We start from the raw sequence: 17,751 nt of genomic DNA, 5'->3' as shown, positions 1-17,751 counted from the left end.
GTTATGTATATTAAAAAGAACAAATTAGGGCTAGGGTTGTGGCTTCATGGTAGAGAACTTGCCTGGCATGTGTGAAGCACTGAGTTCAATTCTCAGCACCACATATAAAAAAAATAAAATGTCCATTGACAACTAAATATATATTAAGATATATATTAAAATACATAAATGTATATTTAAAAGAACAATTTTTAAAAAAACTATACAGTACCATAAAAAGTATGACATTACACAGAGTAATGTCATATGCCACAGAAATGTGTCTTGATTACAACATTTGAAAAAAGAAAACCAAAAACAAACTAATCAATCCTACAATATCTCTCTGGATAAGTTGAAAGAATATGGGGTAAATGTGAAGTGGAAGAAAATAAGTAAGTAAAATAAGGTGGACTGAACAAACATTCTCCTTCCCTAAAATGTTGGTAATGATTAACAGCGATTTGAAGTATTAGGTCTCTTGTGGAATATAAAAGTAGTCTATCCCACTCAGTATTTTAAGTAACTGTTGAAATAATGACACAGAAGGCATGCAAATCATATTCAAAAAACACACAGACTTATCAAATAGATTTAAATGAGTCAAAGTGTGAGGCAGCTAATAAATTTATAGATAAGTATTCTAATACTATAGGATACAAGTTACAAGTGGTAATGATGCTAGCCAGATCACTTCTGGAGTGTTATTTTCCTTTTTTTATATTTGTTCTAATTAGTTAGACATGAAAGTAGAATGCATTTTGACACATCATACATAAATGGAGTATAATTTCTCATTCTTCTGATTATACATGATATAGAATTACACCAGTCGTGTAACCATTTTTGCATAATGGTTAATAATGTTGGATTCTTTCTACTCTCCTTCCTACTTACAGACCTCCCCTCCCTATTTCTAATCCAAAGTACCTCTATTTACCTCCCTAGCTACCCCCGCCATTGTGAATTAGCATCCGTGTATCAGAGAAAACATTTGGCCTTTGGTTCTTTGGGATTGGCCTGTTTTGCTTAGCATTATATTCTCTAGCTCCACCCATTTACCAGCAAATGCCATAATTCCATTCTTCTTTAACGCTGAGTAATATATCATTGTTTATATATACCACAGATTCTTTATCCATTCATTCATTCATCTATTGAAGGGCACCTAGATTGGTTCCATAGTTTAGCTATTGAACTGAGCTGTCATAAACACTGATGTAGCAGTATCAGTGTAGTATACTGATTTTAAGTCCTTTGGGTATATGTCAAGGAATGGGATAACTGGGTCAAATGGTTGTTCCATTCAAGTTTTCTAAGGAATCTTCATATAGCTTTCCAGAATGGTTACACCAATTTGCAGTCCCACCAGCATTGTATAAGTGTACCTTTTCCCCCACAACATTTATTGCTGCTTGTATTCTTGATAATTGCCACTCTGACTGGAGTGAGATGAAATCTTAATGTAGTTTAATTTACATTTCTCTAATTGCTGGAGATGTTGAACATTTTTCATATATTTGTTGACCGACTGTATTTCTTCAAAGGCACCAAGAACATACATTAGAGAAAAGATAGTCTCCTCAACAAATGGTAATAGGAAAACTGGAAATCCATATGTAGCAAAATTAAATTAAACCCCTATCTCTCACCCTGCATAAAACTCAACTCAAAGTGAATCAAGGACTTAGGCACTAGAACAGAGACCCTGGGCCTAATAGAAGAAAAAGTAGGCCCAAATCTCCATCATGTTAGTTTAGGCCCCAAATTCCTTAAGAAGACTCCTATAGCACAAGAATTAAAATCAAGAATCAATAAATGGGATGGAATCAAACTAAAAAGCTTCTTCACAGCAAAGAAAACAATAAAGAACATGAAGAGAGAGCCTTCAGAAAAATTTTTACCACCTGTATATCAGATAGAGCATTAATCTCCAGGATATATAAAGAACTCAAAAAACTTAACACCAAAAAAACCAATTAGCCCAATGAATAAATAGGCTAAGGAACTGAAAAGACACTATTTTCCATTTTGAAGCCTAACTCTAACTGGTCTATTAGTTAAATACAGTACATCCAAAGGAAGGTAACAGGCACATGTGGTGGGAAAGAAAATGCCCAGTGTTAGTAATTTTTTAATATATTTCAATGGGGTTCACTCATTCTTTTTTAAATTTTAATTAGATATGTATGATAGCAGAATGCATTGTGACTCAATGTACACAACTGCAGCACAACTTTACATTTCTATGGTTGTACACAATGTAGCATCGCACCATATGCGCAGTCATACATGTACCTAGGGTAATGATGTCCATCTCATTCCTCTATCTTTCCAACCCCTATTTCCCCTCCCCATCTTTTCCTCCCCTTTGCCCCATCAAAGTTCCTACATTTTTCCCATGTCCCCCACATTATGGAGCAGCATCCACTTATCAGAGAGAACATTCAGCTTTTGGTTTTTTGAGGACTGGCTTGCTTCGCTTAGCATGACATTCTCCTACTCCACCCATTTACCTGAAAATACCATAATTTTATTCTCTTTTAATGCTGAGTAATATTCTATTGTATATATATACCACAGTTTCTTCATCCATTCATTTATTGAAGGGCACCTAGATTGCTTCCACAGTTTAGCTATTGTAAATTGAGCTGCTATCAACATTGATGTGGATGCATTACTATAGTATGCTGATTTTAAATCCTTTGGATATAGACCAAGGAGTAGGATAACTGGGTCAAAAGGTGGTTCCATTCCAAGTTTGTTACTTTTGTAGTACCACAAAGGAGTCCATCATCAGACGAAAACTAAATCCTTAATTTAATACAGTATAATACCATCAGACGACAGCTTCAGGTATCAAAAATTGCATAAATTCATGTAAAATACAGACTATTTTCTCTAATCAAAAAGAAAAAGGTAACTCATCCAATCTGGTTTATTGGCTGCATTTCTATAACTTTCTTTTGCAATCAGAGAGAAAAATATGTCTCTCCAAATGTACAATTACATAATTCAATCAGAGTAACCCCATGCATTTCATGAATCAGTATTCACCAACACAGCAAATTTTGGGGAGGATAGGGGCAATGTCAGTCAAAATTAAGAGTCATACTAAATGGCTGAAGAAGCTAGCACAGACTGGTAGATTAATAAGCTATTCAACATCTGTGTATAAACAATGAAGGTGAGTTCAAATGCCTGAGGGCATTGTATCATTCAGCACTATTTTAATCACCACAAGTATTCAAGCTTTGGGCAAATGAATATGTGTTCAGGGAAGTCACAGAAAACACTACTGTGAAAATGAAAAATGGTTGGAATAAGGGGCCCAAATATTATGTCAAATTGGACATAAGCATATGAGTATGATATATTTTTATTATAAATCTGTGTGACTTACCATTTAAGACTCTCTTTTCCTCACGATAGTCTATAGGGCGATTTGGGGGAGGAAAAGTCAGTTAAGAATACTATCATGTCAAAGACAACATTAGAATATTTGATTTAATCCTCACAGCCCTTCCTTCTTAAAAGTCTTTTTTTTTTTTTTTTTGGTAAGTCCTGAGGACAGAAATGAGTCTAATAAATAGATGGCCTTTGTTTAAACTAAGTGAGTTTCATCTATAAAAACAGCCAGGCAATTTCTCCCAATGTTTGTCTCTCATTTCACTGGGCCTTTTCTACTTCTTTGGTCACTTTTTTCTAATACCTTAGTTAATCACTTTCTTTCTTACCCTACTTTATGCTGGAAATCAAATGGAAGGCTTTGGAAACTCTAGGCAATTGCTCTATCACTGGGTTATACTAAATGGCTGAGGAAGTTAATTCCTCTAGAAAGCAAATAAAACCCAGGTTTAGTCTAGGATATCATATTCTAAATTAGTATAAACAGATTTATGAAACTATAGTCCATAAAACACACATGTCAACAACCGAAAGAAATACACTTTATAGTTTTTCTCTTTTAGTATTATCAACACTTAAAAATCATTATTATAAGATTAAAGTAGCTGAAATAATGAAAATACATTAAGACTTTCACATGCATTTTGAATGTAATTATTAGTGTTAAAACCCCCTAAAAATTTAACAGGTTTGTTTTTTCTCTCTTTTTTTTTTTTTTTTTTAAGGATGGCAGCCAATTTCACAAAGCTGTATCTTAAAAACTATAAGTGTATTATCATTAAGGTCACATCACTTGTTAAATTGACATTACCTTGTTTTAAGAAAAATAAAACAATGTCCTTAAGTCAAAGCTTCCAATTTTTTTGTCTTCTAATTTCTAATCATCAGAAATTCCACAATTATTTCTATTTGATTTATCCGTCACACAATAAGCATGTCTAAGGAGGCCAGATCATATTCCTTTCCATTCTCCCCATCTTACTAAAATCACTTTATGACAGAAAGTGATCTCAATAACATATAATAATGAAAAAATCCCCTCCTTCAAGGATAAAAATTAGAGGGTAAGGGCCTGAATGAAATCCACCACTTTCAACTACAAATCAAAGATGGAATTTGTCTCCCTTGAAAATTGGCCCTATTTTTGACATGCTGTTGTTTAATATATTTCAAAAAGACATGAGACTTAAAATATACTTAAATTATTCCTCAAATTGAGCTTTCTTTGTCAACCCTCAGATAAAAATCTAATCTTATAATCTGCAAGGAACACAGATGTCTCCCCCTGATCACTTACTTTACTCCAGTTTTATCTATCACTGTTAATGCATCTGTGATTCTTAATCTTATAGTAAACAGTAAATTCACAACACATAAGCAAATAAATCTATCTTCAGTGTACAGCACAGAAAAAAGTTTGATCTTATTTATCATGAAAAACAATTTGTTTTTAAACTAAGAGTTACACAAGATTTTGAAAAATTGTCCTGATAATTTTTTCCTAGGAAAAAAAAATTATTTCATGTGACCACTTCTTGCCTTAAATGAGTTGAATCTTCAGAACTTTCTAAATTTTGCAAGATTAGTCCATGTTTTCCTAAGTATTTTTTACTCCAATATAAGAAGAACCAGATAATATACTTTTTTTTTAAGAGAGAGTGAGAGAGGAGAGTGAGAGAGGAGAGAGAGAGAGGGGGGGGGAGAATTTTTAATATTTATTTCTTAGTTCTCAGCGGACACAATATCTTTGTTGGTATGTGGTGCTGAGGATCGAACCCGGGCCTCACGCATGCCAGGCGAGCGAGCTACTGCCTGAGCCACAACCCCAGCCCAGATAATATTACTTTTAAAACTGTTTTTAAAAAACTAAATCATGGAAATATAGACCACTTTTTACTCTAAAGCATACTTATATCTCAATAATTTTAGTCACAGGAGATATTTTCTCCCTTGAATAGAACTTTGATACTCTCTCTTGATAGTTAATCCTATCATTTGGTTGGCCCCATGAATAATCAAATTTATATCTTCTCATAATGTTGGTTAATTACTCTGAAAAGAGCCTCTACTCCTGAAGAGGTCAGAGTCATTAAGAAGGCCTGACTTGTCATCTGTCAGCAATCTACTCTTCATTAGTAAGGGGACTAGATGAGCATTTTTAACTGTGACCCAAACCTGGTTCACCATTACTGAGTGGAGCTCCTAGGGTAAAGAAAGACTGTTTTACCAGCACACTCATTCTTTTAATAAATATCTATTGATAATCATCTTAACATGGAAAATATATTCAGATTATTTATACATAAAGATAATTTGAAAGATTTACAATAAAACTATAATAACATTGTTACTTTCATGTGTGCATGGGATGGGAAAGGTCTGATGGGAGACAGTTATAACAAGGAACTTTTTGAATCATAAGAATTTATTACTTATTAAAAAATAAAAATGTTTGTTCTTTTTAATATTATGTGAAAAGATTTATTAAAAAGGTAAGTAGGAGACATTGTAGAATCATAGAATAAATTATACTTGGAAAATTTAAAGGACTACACTGAGGAAGTAGTATTTTATTGTTTTGAAAATATAGGCATTTGTCAGACAGCCCCAAAGAAAAGCATTCTATAAAGAAAAATTCTGAAAATTTATATTTGAATGCTTTTTATTCATCTTGTAATTACATTTCTCATGTCCTTTTCTTATTCCAAAAGGTTGGTATTATGTAACTATCAGATATGAGATCAGTCTTAACACCATGGATCTTATTCACAACGTTCAAACTTTACCATTCTAGATTCCCTTGACTATTTACTCTTTTTTTTTAATAGACTTTTTTTTTTCAGTTGTTGGTGGACCTTTTTCCATTCATTTACTTTTATGTGGTGCTGAGAATCTGACCCAGTGCCTCACACATGCTAGGCAAGTGCTCTACCACTAAGCACAATTCCAGCCCTTGACTATTTACTCTTGCCAGAAGATTCACTGGTTCTCTACAGTGTGTTTAATAACCATTGTTTTCTCATCTTCCATATCTCTAAACAAAACTTGTCTTAAAGAAACACAATGATAATTCTTGATTTTGCTTTGAATTACATATTCATTACTAAAATCTTATAAATTCTATGCTTTTAAGCTATCGTTAACCTATGTTTCCTGTGTTCATCTTGGTAAATACCTTCTGAATCTCCTTTATATTCTATATATCTCTTTTAATTTCAAAGGCTTGGGATTACACATTCTCCTAGAGGCAGTTTACTAACAGAATTAAAATGAAGACTTAATAGTTAAAAATAAAAAGCTGGGTATGTAGCTCAGTCAGTGGCAGAGAACTGACTTAGCATGTGTAAGAATCTGGGTTCAACTGTCAGCACTGGGGGGAAAAAAAGGTTTAAACATATATTCTGAAAAAAATCCCAGGATTAAAAGATTTTAAAGTATCAGATACTTACATATTCTACAGTTTTTCCTCCACTGTTCATTTAATTATCATACTATATACCACACTTCCAGAAGTTTATATTTTCTTCCTCAGTCAGCTAACCTCATCAATTTTCATTCAATTCTCCAATTTGTCAGTTATTTTCCATTCCTGTCCTATCCTCTGAGTGTCTAACAATTTCTTCCTCGTGTGGAATCACCTACACATCAATATACACATTTAAAAATCATTTTTGCATGATGTTATGGTTTGGATCTGGAATGTCCCCCAAAGGTTCGTATTTAAAGGCTTGGTCCCTGGCTGGTGGCACTATCAGGAGGTGGTAGAAACTTCAGGAAGCAGAAGTGAGTCACTTTTGGCATGTCCTCGAAATCTGTATCTTGTCCCTAGCCCTTTCCTCTGTCTCTCTGCTTCCTGGACATCATGAGGTGAGTAGCTTTCTCTTTCATATGTTCCTGCTGCTATAATATTGTGCCTTTCCTGAGGCCCAATGCAATGGAGCCAGGTGATCATGGACTGAACATTTGAAATCATAACCCAAAATAAATCTTTCCTCCTTTTAAGTTAATCATCTTATGTATTTTGTCATAGCAACAAAAAGGTAACTAAGACATCTGAAAACAAAACAAATGCTGACACAAAATGTCAGTCAGGCACACCAACACCAGAAGACACACTTCCTGTTTGGGTTTGCATCTGCCTCCTAACCAATTACATTTCCCTTTAATCTTTCTGGCAGAAATCACCAAGATAATAGGCCCTATGGCAGCATGAACAAATTAAGTCAGCCAGACTGAAACAGCAAATCTGCTCATTTAGTAAAACCTTTCACTATGACCACTTCATTATGACCACCTGTCCCTGCTCTCCACTAGTCTTACTTCTCCCCTACCTGTTAGCCTTGAAGCTTGTGCTTTGTCTACCTGAATTATACCATTTTACCAATGAGGAAACTTAGGCTCCTTATAAAAAGAATTCTGGTTTTACAAGAAGTTGAACTGCAAGCTGGCAGTTGGCCCATTTACCACTTTTCTTGTGCATGTTAACAGTGCTGTGACAGAACAGGACACCTGGAAATTAATGACTCATCACCTTACTGGTGCAATGTCTATCTATATCTCTGACTCTACAGATGCCAGGGTTTGACTTGCATGGGATGAACCAGAGAGCTATCCACTGTCTTCAAACCAGCTTAGAATGCATGTGCCACTAATATTTTTTTTAAAATAAAGAACTACTACATGCAAGATGCTTTCTCCATTTCAGCTCTACTAACATTGGGGGCTAGATAATTCTTTGTTGTAAAATTCTGTCTTGCATTGTAGAGTATTTAGTAGCATCCCTGACTTCTTTCTATCCACAGAATGCTAGTAGTATTTAGTTTAGTTGCTATAATCAAAATGTCTCCAAACATTCCTAAATGTTCCATTAGGAAGAAAATCAACCCTAGTTGATATACTAGTGGTTAAGAACAAAGGAAAATAAATTATTTAAAAGTGGTTAACATTATTAAAGCAAAAAGGTGCCTATGATTTCTTCAAACATTAGGCTTCTCCAATTAAATAACTCTGGGTTTAATTCCCAGTATAAGAAAGGAAGGAAGGAAGGGGAGGGGGGAGTGGGGAAGGAAGGAATGATAAAAGAGGAACTCAAGTTTTGGTAAAGTATGTACACATATAAGCCTCAGTGTCTTTGCTTTTCAACTGGAAGTGTAATAAAAGCTCTAAATCCTTCCATCTTCAACTATTCTACTAATCTACAGTTCTAAATTGTTTACAGTCATTAAATGCTAGGGAATGACCATGAAACCTAAAAACATAAAGCAAATAGAAACTACAATAAAGCAAAGAGAAATTAAGAAGAAACATTTCTGAGACTACATGATGCCACTGGAAAATATAATTATTTTTTAAAATATTATATTACATTTTTTAAAGTATACTTATGTGTTAGAACAGTGCTGTCCAAAAGAAATATAAGACAAGCCAAATGTATAATTTTAAATCTAATAACAATTTAATGAAGTAAAAGAGAAACAAGTTAAATTTAGTAATAGGTTTTGACAATATTTCCACAATATTATCATTTCAACATGTAAACAATGTAAAGATTATAAATTATTTTACATTCTATTTTTTCCAAACTATCTTTAAATCCAGAGATATTTTATTTTAAATTTACATTATATCTGAATTTGTACTAGGCACATTTCTATTGCTCAATAGCCACATGTGGTTAGTAGCTACAATAATGACAGCCAAAGAATAAGGGCAGAATAGGAACTCATTTTTCATCTTTATCAGAGAATGAAGTGTTCCACCATAGAAATTACCAAAATGGAAGCTTACCTTTTCAAGCAAAGTTTCTTCTTTATTCGTTATTATTAATACTTCCCAGAGCCTTTTATAAATCATAATACTTTTAAACAAAGGATTATAATAAGCAAAGCTGATTCTTTGCTTAGTAATAACATTATGTTGTATATTCTGAGTCTACTCACTGTCCAGTTTTATTCCTTGAATCACAGGCATTACTCCAAAGCCACAACAGAAACCACCAAATAAACTTAGAACTAAACTTAGAACTGCCTAATTTGGTGATCCCCAAAATGCCAGTTCTGGATCCCTACAATGGGGTCTGACAGCTCACCTCATCTAAAAATTTTAGGCTGTCATTCTGAAAGAAGCCCATGTATAAAATTCCTCTTCAGTATATCTACCACCTCACCCACCAAGTTCCATTTCAGCAACAGTCTCCTTTCACCATCACTTGGAGTTCTAATTGTAAGAGAAACACATACCCTGGTTTGTCACAGATTATTCTCTATTGCCAGCATAATTACTAATAGAGCCTGTTTTCATCTTTAAAACTGTCCTAGTTTGGACAATTACAGTTATACCATCGAATAGTCTCTATTGGTGAGTCTCAGGCCAGCAGAGACTGATGATTCATCGTTGCCTATGATGAAAGGCATATAAGGGGTTGTTAAAACAGCTTTCTTATTTCTGACACATTCAATCTTCCTCCTTAGTTGCTTTGTCCCTTTCATAATGTCTCCCTGTTCTGGTCAGCCTGGAGTTCAGGCCACCTTACCTAATACTTTTCCCTAATCCACTGCTGTTTGGTCTAATTTGCAATCTTTCTGTGGGTGGATCTTAAGTCTCCACTGTTACAGAAGTCCCTTTACTTACAACCAATGCTCTTCTGGTTTGTAAAATTCTTATCTTTGCTTCCTAATGCCTTTCAAGTTTTCTCATCTCACCATCCACTACTGGCCTCACCCTAGCAAATCTTCATGATCTCAAAAGATTTTATGGTGAAGCACAGACTGATTCACAACTCCACTCTTACAGGTCCTGTTAATAATAAGAATAATCTTTCAATTTTCACAGAAATATAAGCATCTTTCATGGTAAAATAGATCACTGCATGCTAGTATATATCCAATAACTGTAGAGATGTATACAAGAATCAAAGGAACAGAGGGGCAAAGATAGCCACAATGCAATAACCACTTCAATTTCCTCCATCATCTGTTGCTTCTTATGTAGCAAACATTATTCAATCCTTACAATAACATTAGGAAGTTTGCTTTTTTTTTTTTCTTTTTGCCATACTGGGGATTAAACTCAGGGCCTTGCTCATGTTAGGCAAGTATTCTACCTCTCAACTATATCCCCAGCCCAGGATATTTATTCTTAAACCCCATTTTATTGACAAGGAAAAATAGTTTGTTGGATTTTTGTGGTTTCTAAAAATTTTTTAATATTTTGTCTTCTGGATTTTTTGCTGATATTATGTAACTTTGTTTCATCGTTGTTACTGAATGATTTTAGGTTGTCAGTTATTTTTACCTCAATATTTTCAACATACAATTCCACTGGCGCCTACCATTGTTTTAGTAAACTGGCTACAGTAGCTAGTAAATAAAACTAGTTGTCAATGTTCTAACTAATGGTTACCTATCTCTGACTACCTATTTTCTCATTATCTTTGATATTCTATAGTTTCACTACAAAGAGTCTATATGTTGCTTCTCTTTCATTTACCTTGTTTCAGATTTGCTGAACTAGCTAAACTTAGATTTATACTTTTATCAATTCTGGAAAATTCAAAGCCACTGACCCTTCATATGTTGCCTCTTCCTTATTCCTACTACTTCACTCTGGAAATTTGATTATAAGTGTTAGATTTTATTATTCTGGTGTTCAGGTTTCTTGCATATTTTCTTGTCTCTGTGCCACATTCTGTACAGGTTCTGCTTTTCAATCCTGCTGTTTACTGAACTAACTCTTCTACTATTTTTGATTTATTTGACTATTCATGCTATATACTTTTTACTTTCACCAGTTTCATTTTTCATTTCTAGATGTTCTAGACAGTTCTTTTTCAATTCTATGTGGCTATTTTCCACTCATATTACCAGTTCATTCTTATTTTCCCAAATATTTAAAACATAACTATCTTCATTCTAGATAAAATTCTAGGGGTGAAATTCTGCAATTTGTTTCTGATTTGTTTCCTCACGTGTTCCCAATTTTTTTAAAATAAATGACAGTGGAATGCTTTACAATTCATATTACACATATTGAGTACAATTTTTCATATCTCTGGTTGTATATAAGGTATATTCCCACCAATTCATGTCTTTATACATGTACTTTGGATAATAATGTCCATCACATTCCACCATCATTGCTAACCCCTGCCTCCTCCCTTCCCCTCACACCCCTCTGTCCTATCTAGAGTTTGTCTATTCCTCCCATGCTCCCCGTCCCTACCCCACTATGAATCACACTTGTTTTATCAGAGAAAACATTCAGCATTTGTTTTGGGGGGATTTGCTAACTTCACTTAGCATTATCTTCTCCAACTCATCCATTTACCTGCAAATGCTATGATTTTATTCTCATTTATTGCTGAGGAATATTCCATTGTGTATATATGCCACATTTTTTATCCATTCATCTACTGAAGGGCATCTAGGTTGGTTTCCACAGTTTAGCTATTGTGAATTGTGCTGCTATAAACATGGATGTGGCTGTGTCCCTGTAGTATGCTGTTTTTAAGTCCTTTGGGTATAGACCGAGGAGAGGGATAGCTGGGTCAAATGCTAGTTCCATTCCCATTTTTCCAAGGACTCTCCATATTGCTTTCCATACTGGATGCACCAATTTGTAGTCCCACCAGCAATGTATGAGTGTACCTTTAGAGAAATGGAAATCAAAACTACTCTAAGATTTCATCTCAGTCCTGTCAGAATGGCAGCTATTATAAAGACAAACAACAATAAATGTTGGCGAGGATGTGTTCTCAAATTTTTTATTGAGCACTAATAACTATCTGATCTGTATCTATGGGGTTTTAGGGATTCAGGATGAAATGTGTTACTTCATTAAAAATTTATGCATATATTTGCCAGGAAGCCTATAAACCAATAACAAGAGACCATTTTACTTCTTGGTTTGGAGTTTCTGAGACCACATGGGTGTGATATTTGAATCCCAAATGCTTATTCCAAACTCATACGTAGTACATTTAAACTCACAGGTGGGTAGGACTGAAATCAGCTAAACCTGAACCTAAATTTCATAAATAACAAAATGCTTAAGCTATTGGATTAGTCAGCTTTTCATAACTGTGACAAAAAAGAAAGAAAGAACATCAACAGAAAAAGACAGTTCCTCCAGTCAATGACCTTTTGACATTATAAGATCAAAAGCCTCCATGCAAAACATGATAACTTCCCCAGTAAAAGAAATATGCAATCTGTGAAGAGGCATGATGACCATCTATGCCTGCATTAGGCAAATCTAAAACTCCTCTTTCTCACCATTCAACAGACAAAAAGCTGCTTCCCTCTCTTTCTATAAATTCACCTGCTACCAAGAGATACAAGAGGCAAATCTGAGCTTAACAGTTCCTGGCCTCCTTGCTGGGTGAATACTGCAAAAATCTTTCTTTTTTTCAACGCCCAGAGTTTCAGTAATGGCTTCTGTGTGCAGAGAGCAAGCCCTTGCTTGGTATTAAATTCTCAGAAATTTCTCTTTCCTCTTCTCCATCACCTTGTAAACAAGATTAAGACAGAAAAGACACTCCAACATCTCAGGGATCTTCCTGCCTATTATGAACTCAAAAATGTCTTCCATTCCTGTGTGACTATGGAAATGTGTGGCTCTAAGTTCCTAGTATCTATATAATGGCTTGCGAAAGTGGAGGGTTATCATTCTTGATTGCTATTCTCCCTGACTTTTTTTTTTCAATCTGGGAATTTCCTTATGAGGAAATTTTCTGCATAAGACAAACCTAAAACTCCTCTTCCTCAACATCCAATATACAAGAAGCTGCTTCCCTCTCTTTCTATAAGTCCTCCTGCTACCAACTGATGCAAGAGGCAAATCTGAGTTTAACAGTTTCTGGACTCCTTGCTGGGTGAATACTGCAAAAATCTTTCTCTTTTTCAACACCCAGAGTAACCTGTAATTTAAAATTATGTTTGTTGTATTTGATCAAGCATGCTGAAGATAGATTTCTATCATTTCCAGAGAGATAGAAAAAAATTAGAAAAGTTATTTTACTAATTAAATTTCTTCTACAGAGTAGACACCTATGTTAGTTAGCTTTCTATCCTGTGACAAAGTACCTGATTAAACAACTTAAAGAAGAAAAGATTTATTTTGGACCATGGCTCATGGTTTTCAGTCCATGGACACTTGGCGACACCACTTTGGACCTTTAATGAGGCAGATCATGGCTGAGTAGAGATGCTCACCTAATTGAGACCATGAAAAAGAGGGGGGGGCACCCAGCAACAAGATATAGTCCCCAAGAGCACACCCCCAATAACCCACTTTCTCCAGTTGGTTTTACTTCCTACAGTTTCCTCAACCTCCCAATAGTTTACTGAGCAATTAATCCAACAATAGACTAATCCTTTGGAGAGGTCAGAGTCCTCAAGATCTAATCACTTTCAAAAATCTTCACCTGCATTGGCAACCAGTCCTTTAATGCATGAGTCTTTGGGAAATATTCCAGATCCAAACTACAGTCATACCCAAGGAGCGTGATCATACTTTCTAATCACCCTGAATGGCATCATAGAAGAACACATGATCTTTACTACTAGATTATGAAGGTACATAACATTGAGGATTTGGTAAAGTTAGTTGTTAAGAAATTTTGGGTAGGATCATCTCTCCTGCTGGCACTTAATTAGTGAACATAGGAGCCAATGTAGATGCAAAAGGGATTGGTTTACAAAAGTAAGTGGGTTTAGAAGAATTTTCAAACATGAAGCTCAAACTTATTTACTTTGTTATATATACATATTGCTTATTTGTTTTGCAGTGATAGGAAGGAAAATAATCCTTACTTATCTTCTATTCCACTCATTGTGCAAGGGAATTTATTCACGTGAATTCCTAATATTATGAATCATTGTACAAATTAGAAGTAGAAATTGGCTTCAAGATTGCACAACTAATATGTCATGGTGCTATGATTCAAATCTAGATATACTTATGCTAGTTTCATTCTATTGAGAAGCCTCTGGCAATCAATCCTTCAATTATAAACTCACTGAAATAAGTAGCAGAAGACTCTAGTTGTACCAATTTATTCCTAATTTGAGTGTCAAGATTAGGAGTTACTCAAAAGAAATGACTAACATTCCTTCATAGAAAGCGATTATACAAGCTATTTCTTATACTTCAATTCCATGTCTAAAATTCTCAAAGTGTGCTCTTCTGAAAGAAGGTCAGGAAGTAAGACATGACTACTTAGATTATGGAGCCTCAACTCAGAGGTAAGGGGAAGAAAATGATTATACTTTGAAAGAAGTTTAATAGAAGAATGGGGTATTCTATATTAAGGGTCTAAGGAATGTGAACAATCAGGTAAAGTGGACACAAAGAAGGAGGGAAAATCTTACTGTATAACTTTTCATATTTTCAGATTTTTTAATCATGTGAATATATCCCAATCAAACAATTTAAGTCTAAAAATCAACCCTAACTAAGTATTGTTGCCAATCTGCCCATGTAACAACAGGCTAAGAGACTAATTAAAACTAAACAAAGAGTAAATAAAGTTTTCTTACTTTTGTAATGCTTACTCCTCACACTATGAATTCTCAAAAAAAAAGTGTTAAAATTTTAAAACAAAGTCACCACATAATTCTCAAGAAGAACTAAAATTAAACCTTTGGTGTAGCTAGAGCAGAAAGATAATGAAAATGAGGAAAATACAGTGATTTATTTAAGTCTATTTATTGAACTCCAAGGGGAAAAATACTACTTATATATCACACATCAATAATGCCAGTTTAACACTAGCACCACTTACTTACCTTTTGGGATGGCAGGTTTAACTGCCATTCTGCCAACCAGGCATTCTTTCAGCATGGATTCATAATTGACCCAACGGTGAACCTGGCATGGGAGATAAATGGCAGAAATGCAACATAAGTCTGACTCACAGGATGCTCTTATTTAATTATGAACAAAAAACAACCTTCTGAGACTGCTCTGGGGCAGTTTCACTTAGCCAACAAGGAGTGATAGGAAAGCAGAATAGACAAAGACAATTTAAAAGAGTGTCCTCAAAGTATGCTCTACAGACTTCTGGAAGTTTTTAACACCTCTTTAGGTATACACAAAGTCTAAATTAGTTTCATGAGAACAGTGAGATGTCACTCACCTTTTTCACTGTTTTGACATCAGCAATGATGCTGTAAGCAACAGTGGGCAAAACTGCTGGCATCCTACTAATCAAGGCAATGGCTCCTAAATGTTCTAGTAATCTTTATATTCTTTGCCACCACAGACTTGGGGGAGGATGATATTTAAGACTATCCTATACAAAATATAAAAATTATTAATTTTATTAAACCTGGACGGTTTAGTGTGGATATTTTTAGATTCTGTGTGGCAAAATAGGAAGGTCTCAACACATACTTCTACTATAAAGTATGATGATCATCTTAAGGAAAAACACATAAGAAATTGCTCAATCTGCAAACTGAATAGGGCTTTTCTCATGAAAAATCATTTATACATGAACTTATAAGCAAACTGGTTATTCAGATTTGGGTATTTAGCAGACACTTTTCTGAAAACGAGCAAAGCAGGAGGTACTTCAAGGAAAACAACTGACAATATTTGCTGCCAGACAACATTGGTGGGAATTAGATTTCAATAATCTTTTTGGTTGGCACCTTCTCAATATGCATTAAAAGCCTTAAAATAAATAGGTCTTTCACTCATATATTTAGGAATTTACTTGAAAAAAATATTTGCATTTACACAAAGATGCAAATACCACGACACTCAATCACAGCATTATTTAAATAAATGAAATGCTGGAACAATCTCAATATTCAATTGTAAAAAGATCAGTAAAGGAAAATCATAATATATTACCCAGTAAAATACTATATAAACATTAAAATAATCAGGTCAAAAATGTTGATATTAGAATCTTTATCACCCTGAGTAAATATGTAACACTAAAACAGAAAATTAGTTTACAAATATAAATATCTTATAATGGGCACTCATTTATTAATATAAATTGAAGTTAAATTTGTCAAATATTTATGGAGCATCCACTAATGTATAAAAAACTATCTTTGAAGGAAATGGTTGGGGTAGAACTTAAGTAAATACATAAAAAAAAAAAGATAATCAGAGAGGCAAAGGCATAGAATTGGTGAAAAACAGCAGGGACTTCAGTTTGCTCAAAGCAGAGCAAACTGATTTACCCTAATATATTTTATTTTTTGTTATATTTATTTTATTATATTTATTTACCCTGATATATTTTCCTTAGGGTGTCAAATACCAGGTAAATAACTAAATTTATTCCACTGTCAGTAGTGACCCACTGAAAAGTTGAAGAGCAAGGTGCTAAGACAATGGTCTTTAATAAAACCAATCTAGGGACTAGGGTTGTAGCTCAGTGGTAGAGCACTTGGCTAGCACGTGTGAGGTACTAGGTTCAATACTTAGCACTACATATAAATAAAATAAAGGTCCACTGACAACTAAAACAGTATTTAAAAAGAAAAAGAAAACTAATCTATCTGTCAAGTTATCTAAACTGGTACTGAAGATACTGAGCAGTATTAAAATAGTAGGGCTAAAGAAGGTGATGATGAAACAAGGCAATGGGAAGGGAGAAAAACGTATAAGATTTAAAGTCATCATTGGATTTGGACAGTGACTGAATACTGAGGCAGAATGAGAGAAGGCAAAGATTATTCAGTGCCTTCAAGTCCCTGTTATAAATACAAAAGAGGGGAAAATAGGAAAGAAGAAAAGTTTATAGCATTTGAGAGCACACTGAGTCAAAATATCAACAGGTTATCAAATTGCTCATGAGGCATTTGGAAATGCAAGAGAAGAGGTCAGGAGTGGGATCAAAACTGGAGACAATTATGAAAATAAAGAGATTATTTAATAGTCTTTGTATGACTCAAATATTTGGCACAAGAAAAGTTTTATATTGAAAGATCCAAAAAGCTTCATCACAATTTCTAATATACAAAGTTGTTTACTTTCATGGTGAGTGAAAAGTCATAAATAAATTTCACTGGTCTAATTAAAGACAAGGGGAATGTAGCAATTTGGTAACTACAGCATTGGTTTAGCAGCCAGACTTAATGATATAGTAGTTCTTATAACTTCTTCCAAAAAAGCTTTCCTTAAATAAGGCCCATATAAACTCGTAACACGAAGTAAGACTAGATTTCACTGAAAATTATTATTGTGAAACAGTACATCCAGCATCAAGGCGGATACAGGAGAAAAATGTGACAGACAAGTTTTAAGGCAAATATTCCTAATCCTTTTTATTTGGTTTGCATTGCTGGATAATAACAAATATCAAATGACAATGGGAACTTCCTTTAAAACAGCAATAAGTCT

At 34.2% G+C, this 17,751-nt stretch overlaps 1 protein-coding gene across 1 annotated transcript in view; it reads right to left on the bottom strand.

Moving 5' to 3' along the window:
* The window catches only part of LOC308650594 (cytochrome b5 reductase 4-like), a 74,189-nt gene that overhangs the window by 43,283 nt on the left and 13,155 nt on the right, over positions 1-17,751 (bottom strand). The window contains exons 3-4 of the mRNA XM_081296716.1: positions 15,174-15,255; positions 3,383-3,412 (exon numbers count right to left, since the gene is read on the bottom strand). Of these exons, the coding sequence (XP_081152842.1) occupies positions 3,383-3,412; positions 15,174-15,255 (112 nt within the window). The remainder of the gene's footprint in view (positions 1-3,382; positions 3,413-15,173; positions 15,256-17,751) is intronic.

The sequence above is a fragment of the Spermophilus citellus genome, assembly GCF_964194105.1.
Source record: "Spermophilus citellus genome assembly, chromosome: 5".
NCBI classification, from domain to species: Eukaryota; Metazoa; Chordata; class Mammalia; order Rodentia; family Sciuridae; genus Spermophilus; species Spermophilus citellus.
The sequence above is the reverse complement of the archived record's forward strand: the minus strand, read 5'-3'. Positions and strand labels throughout refer to the sequence as shown.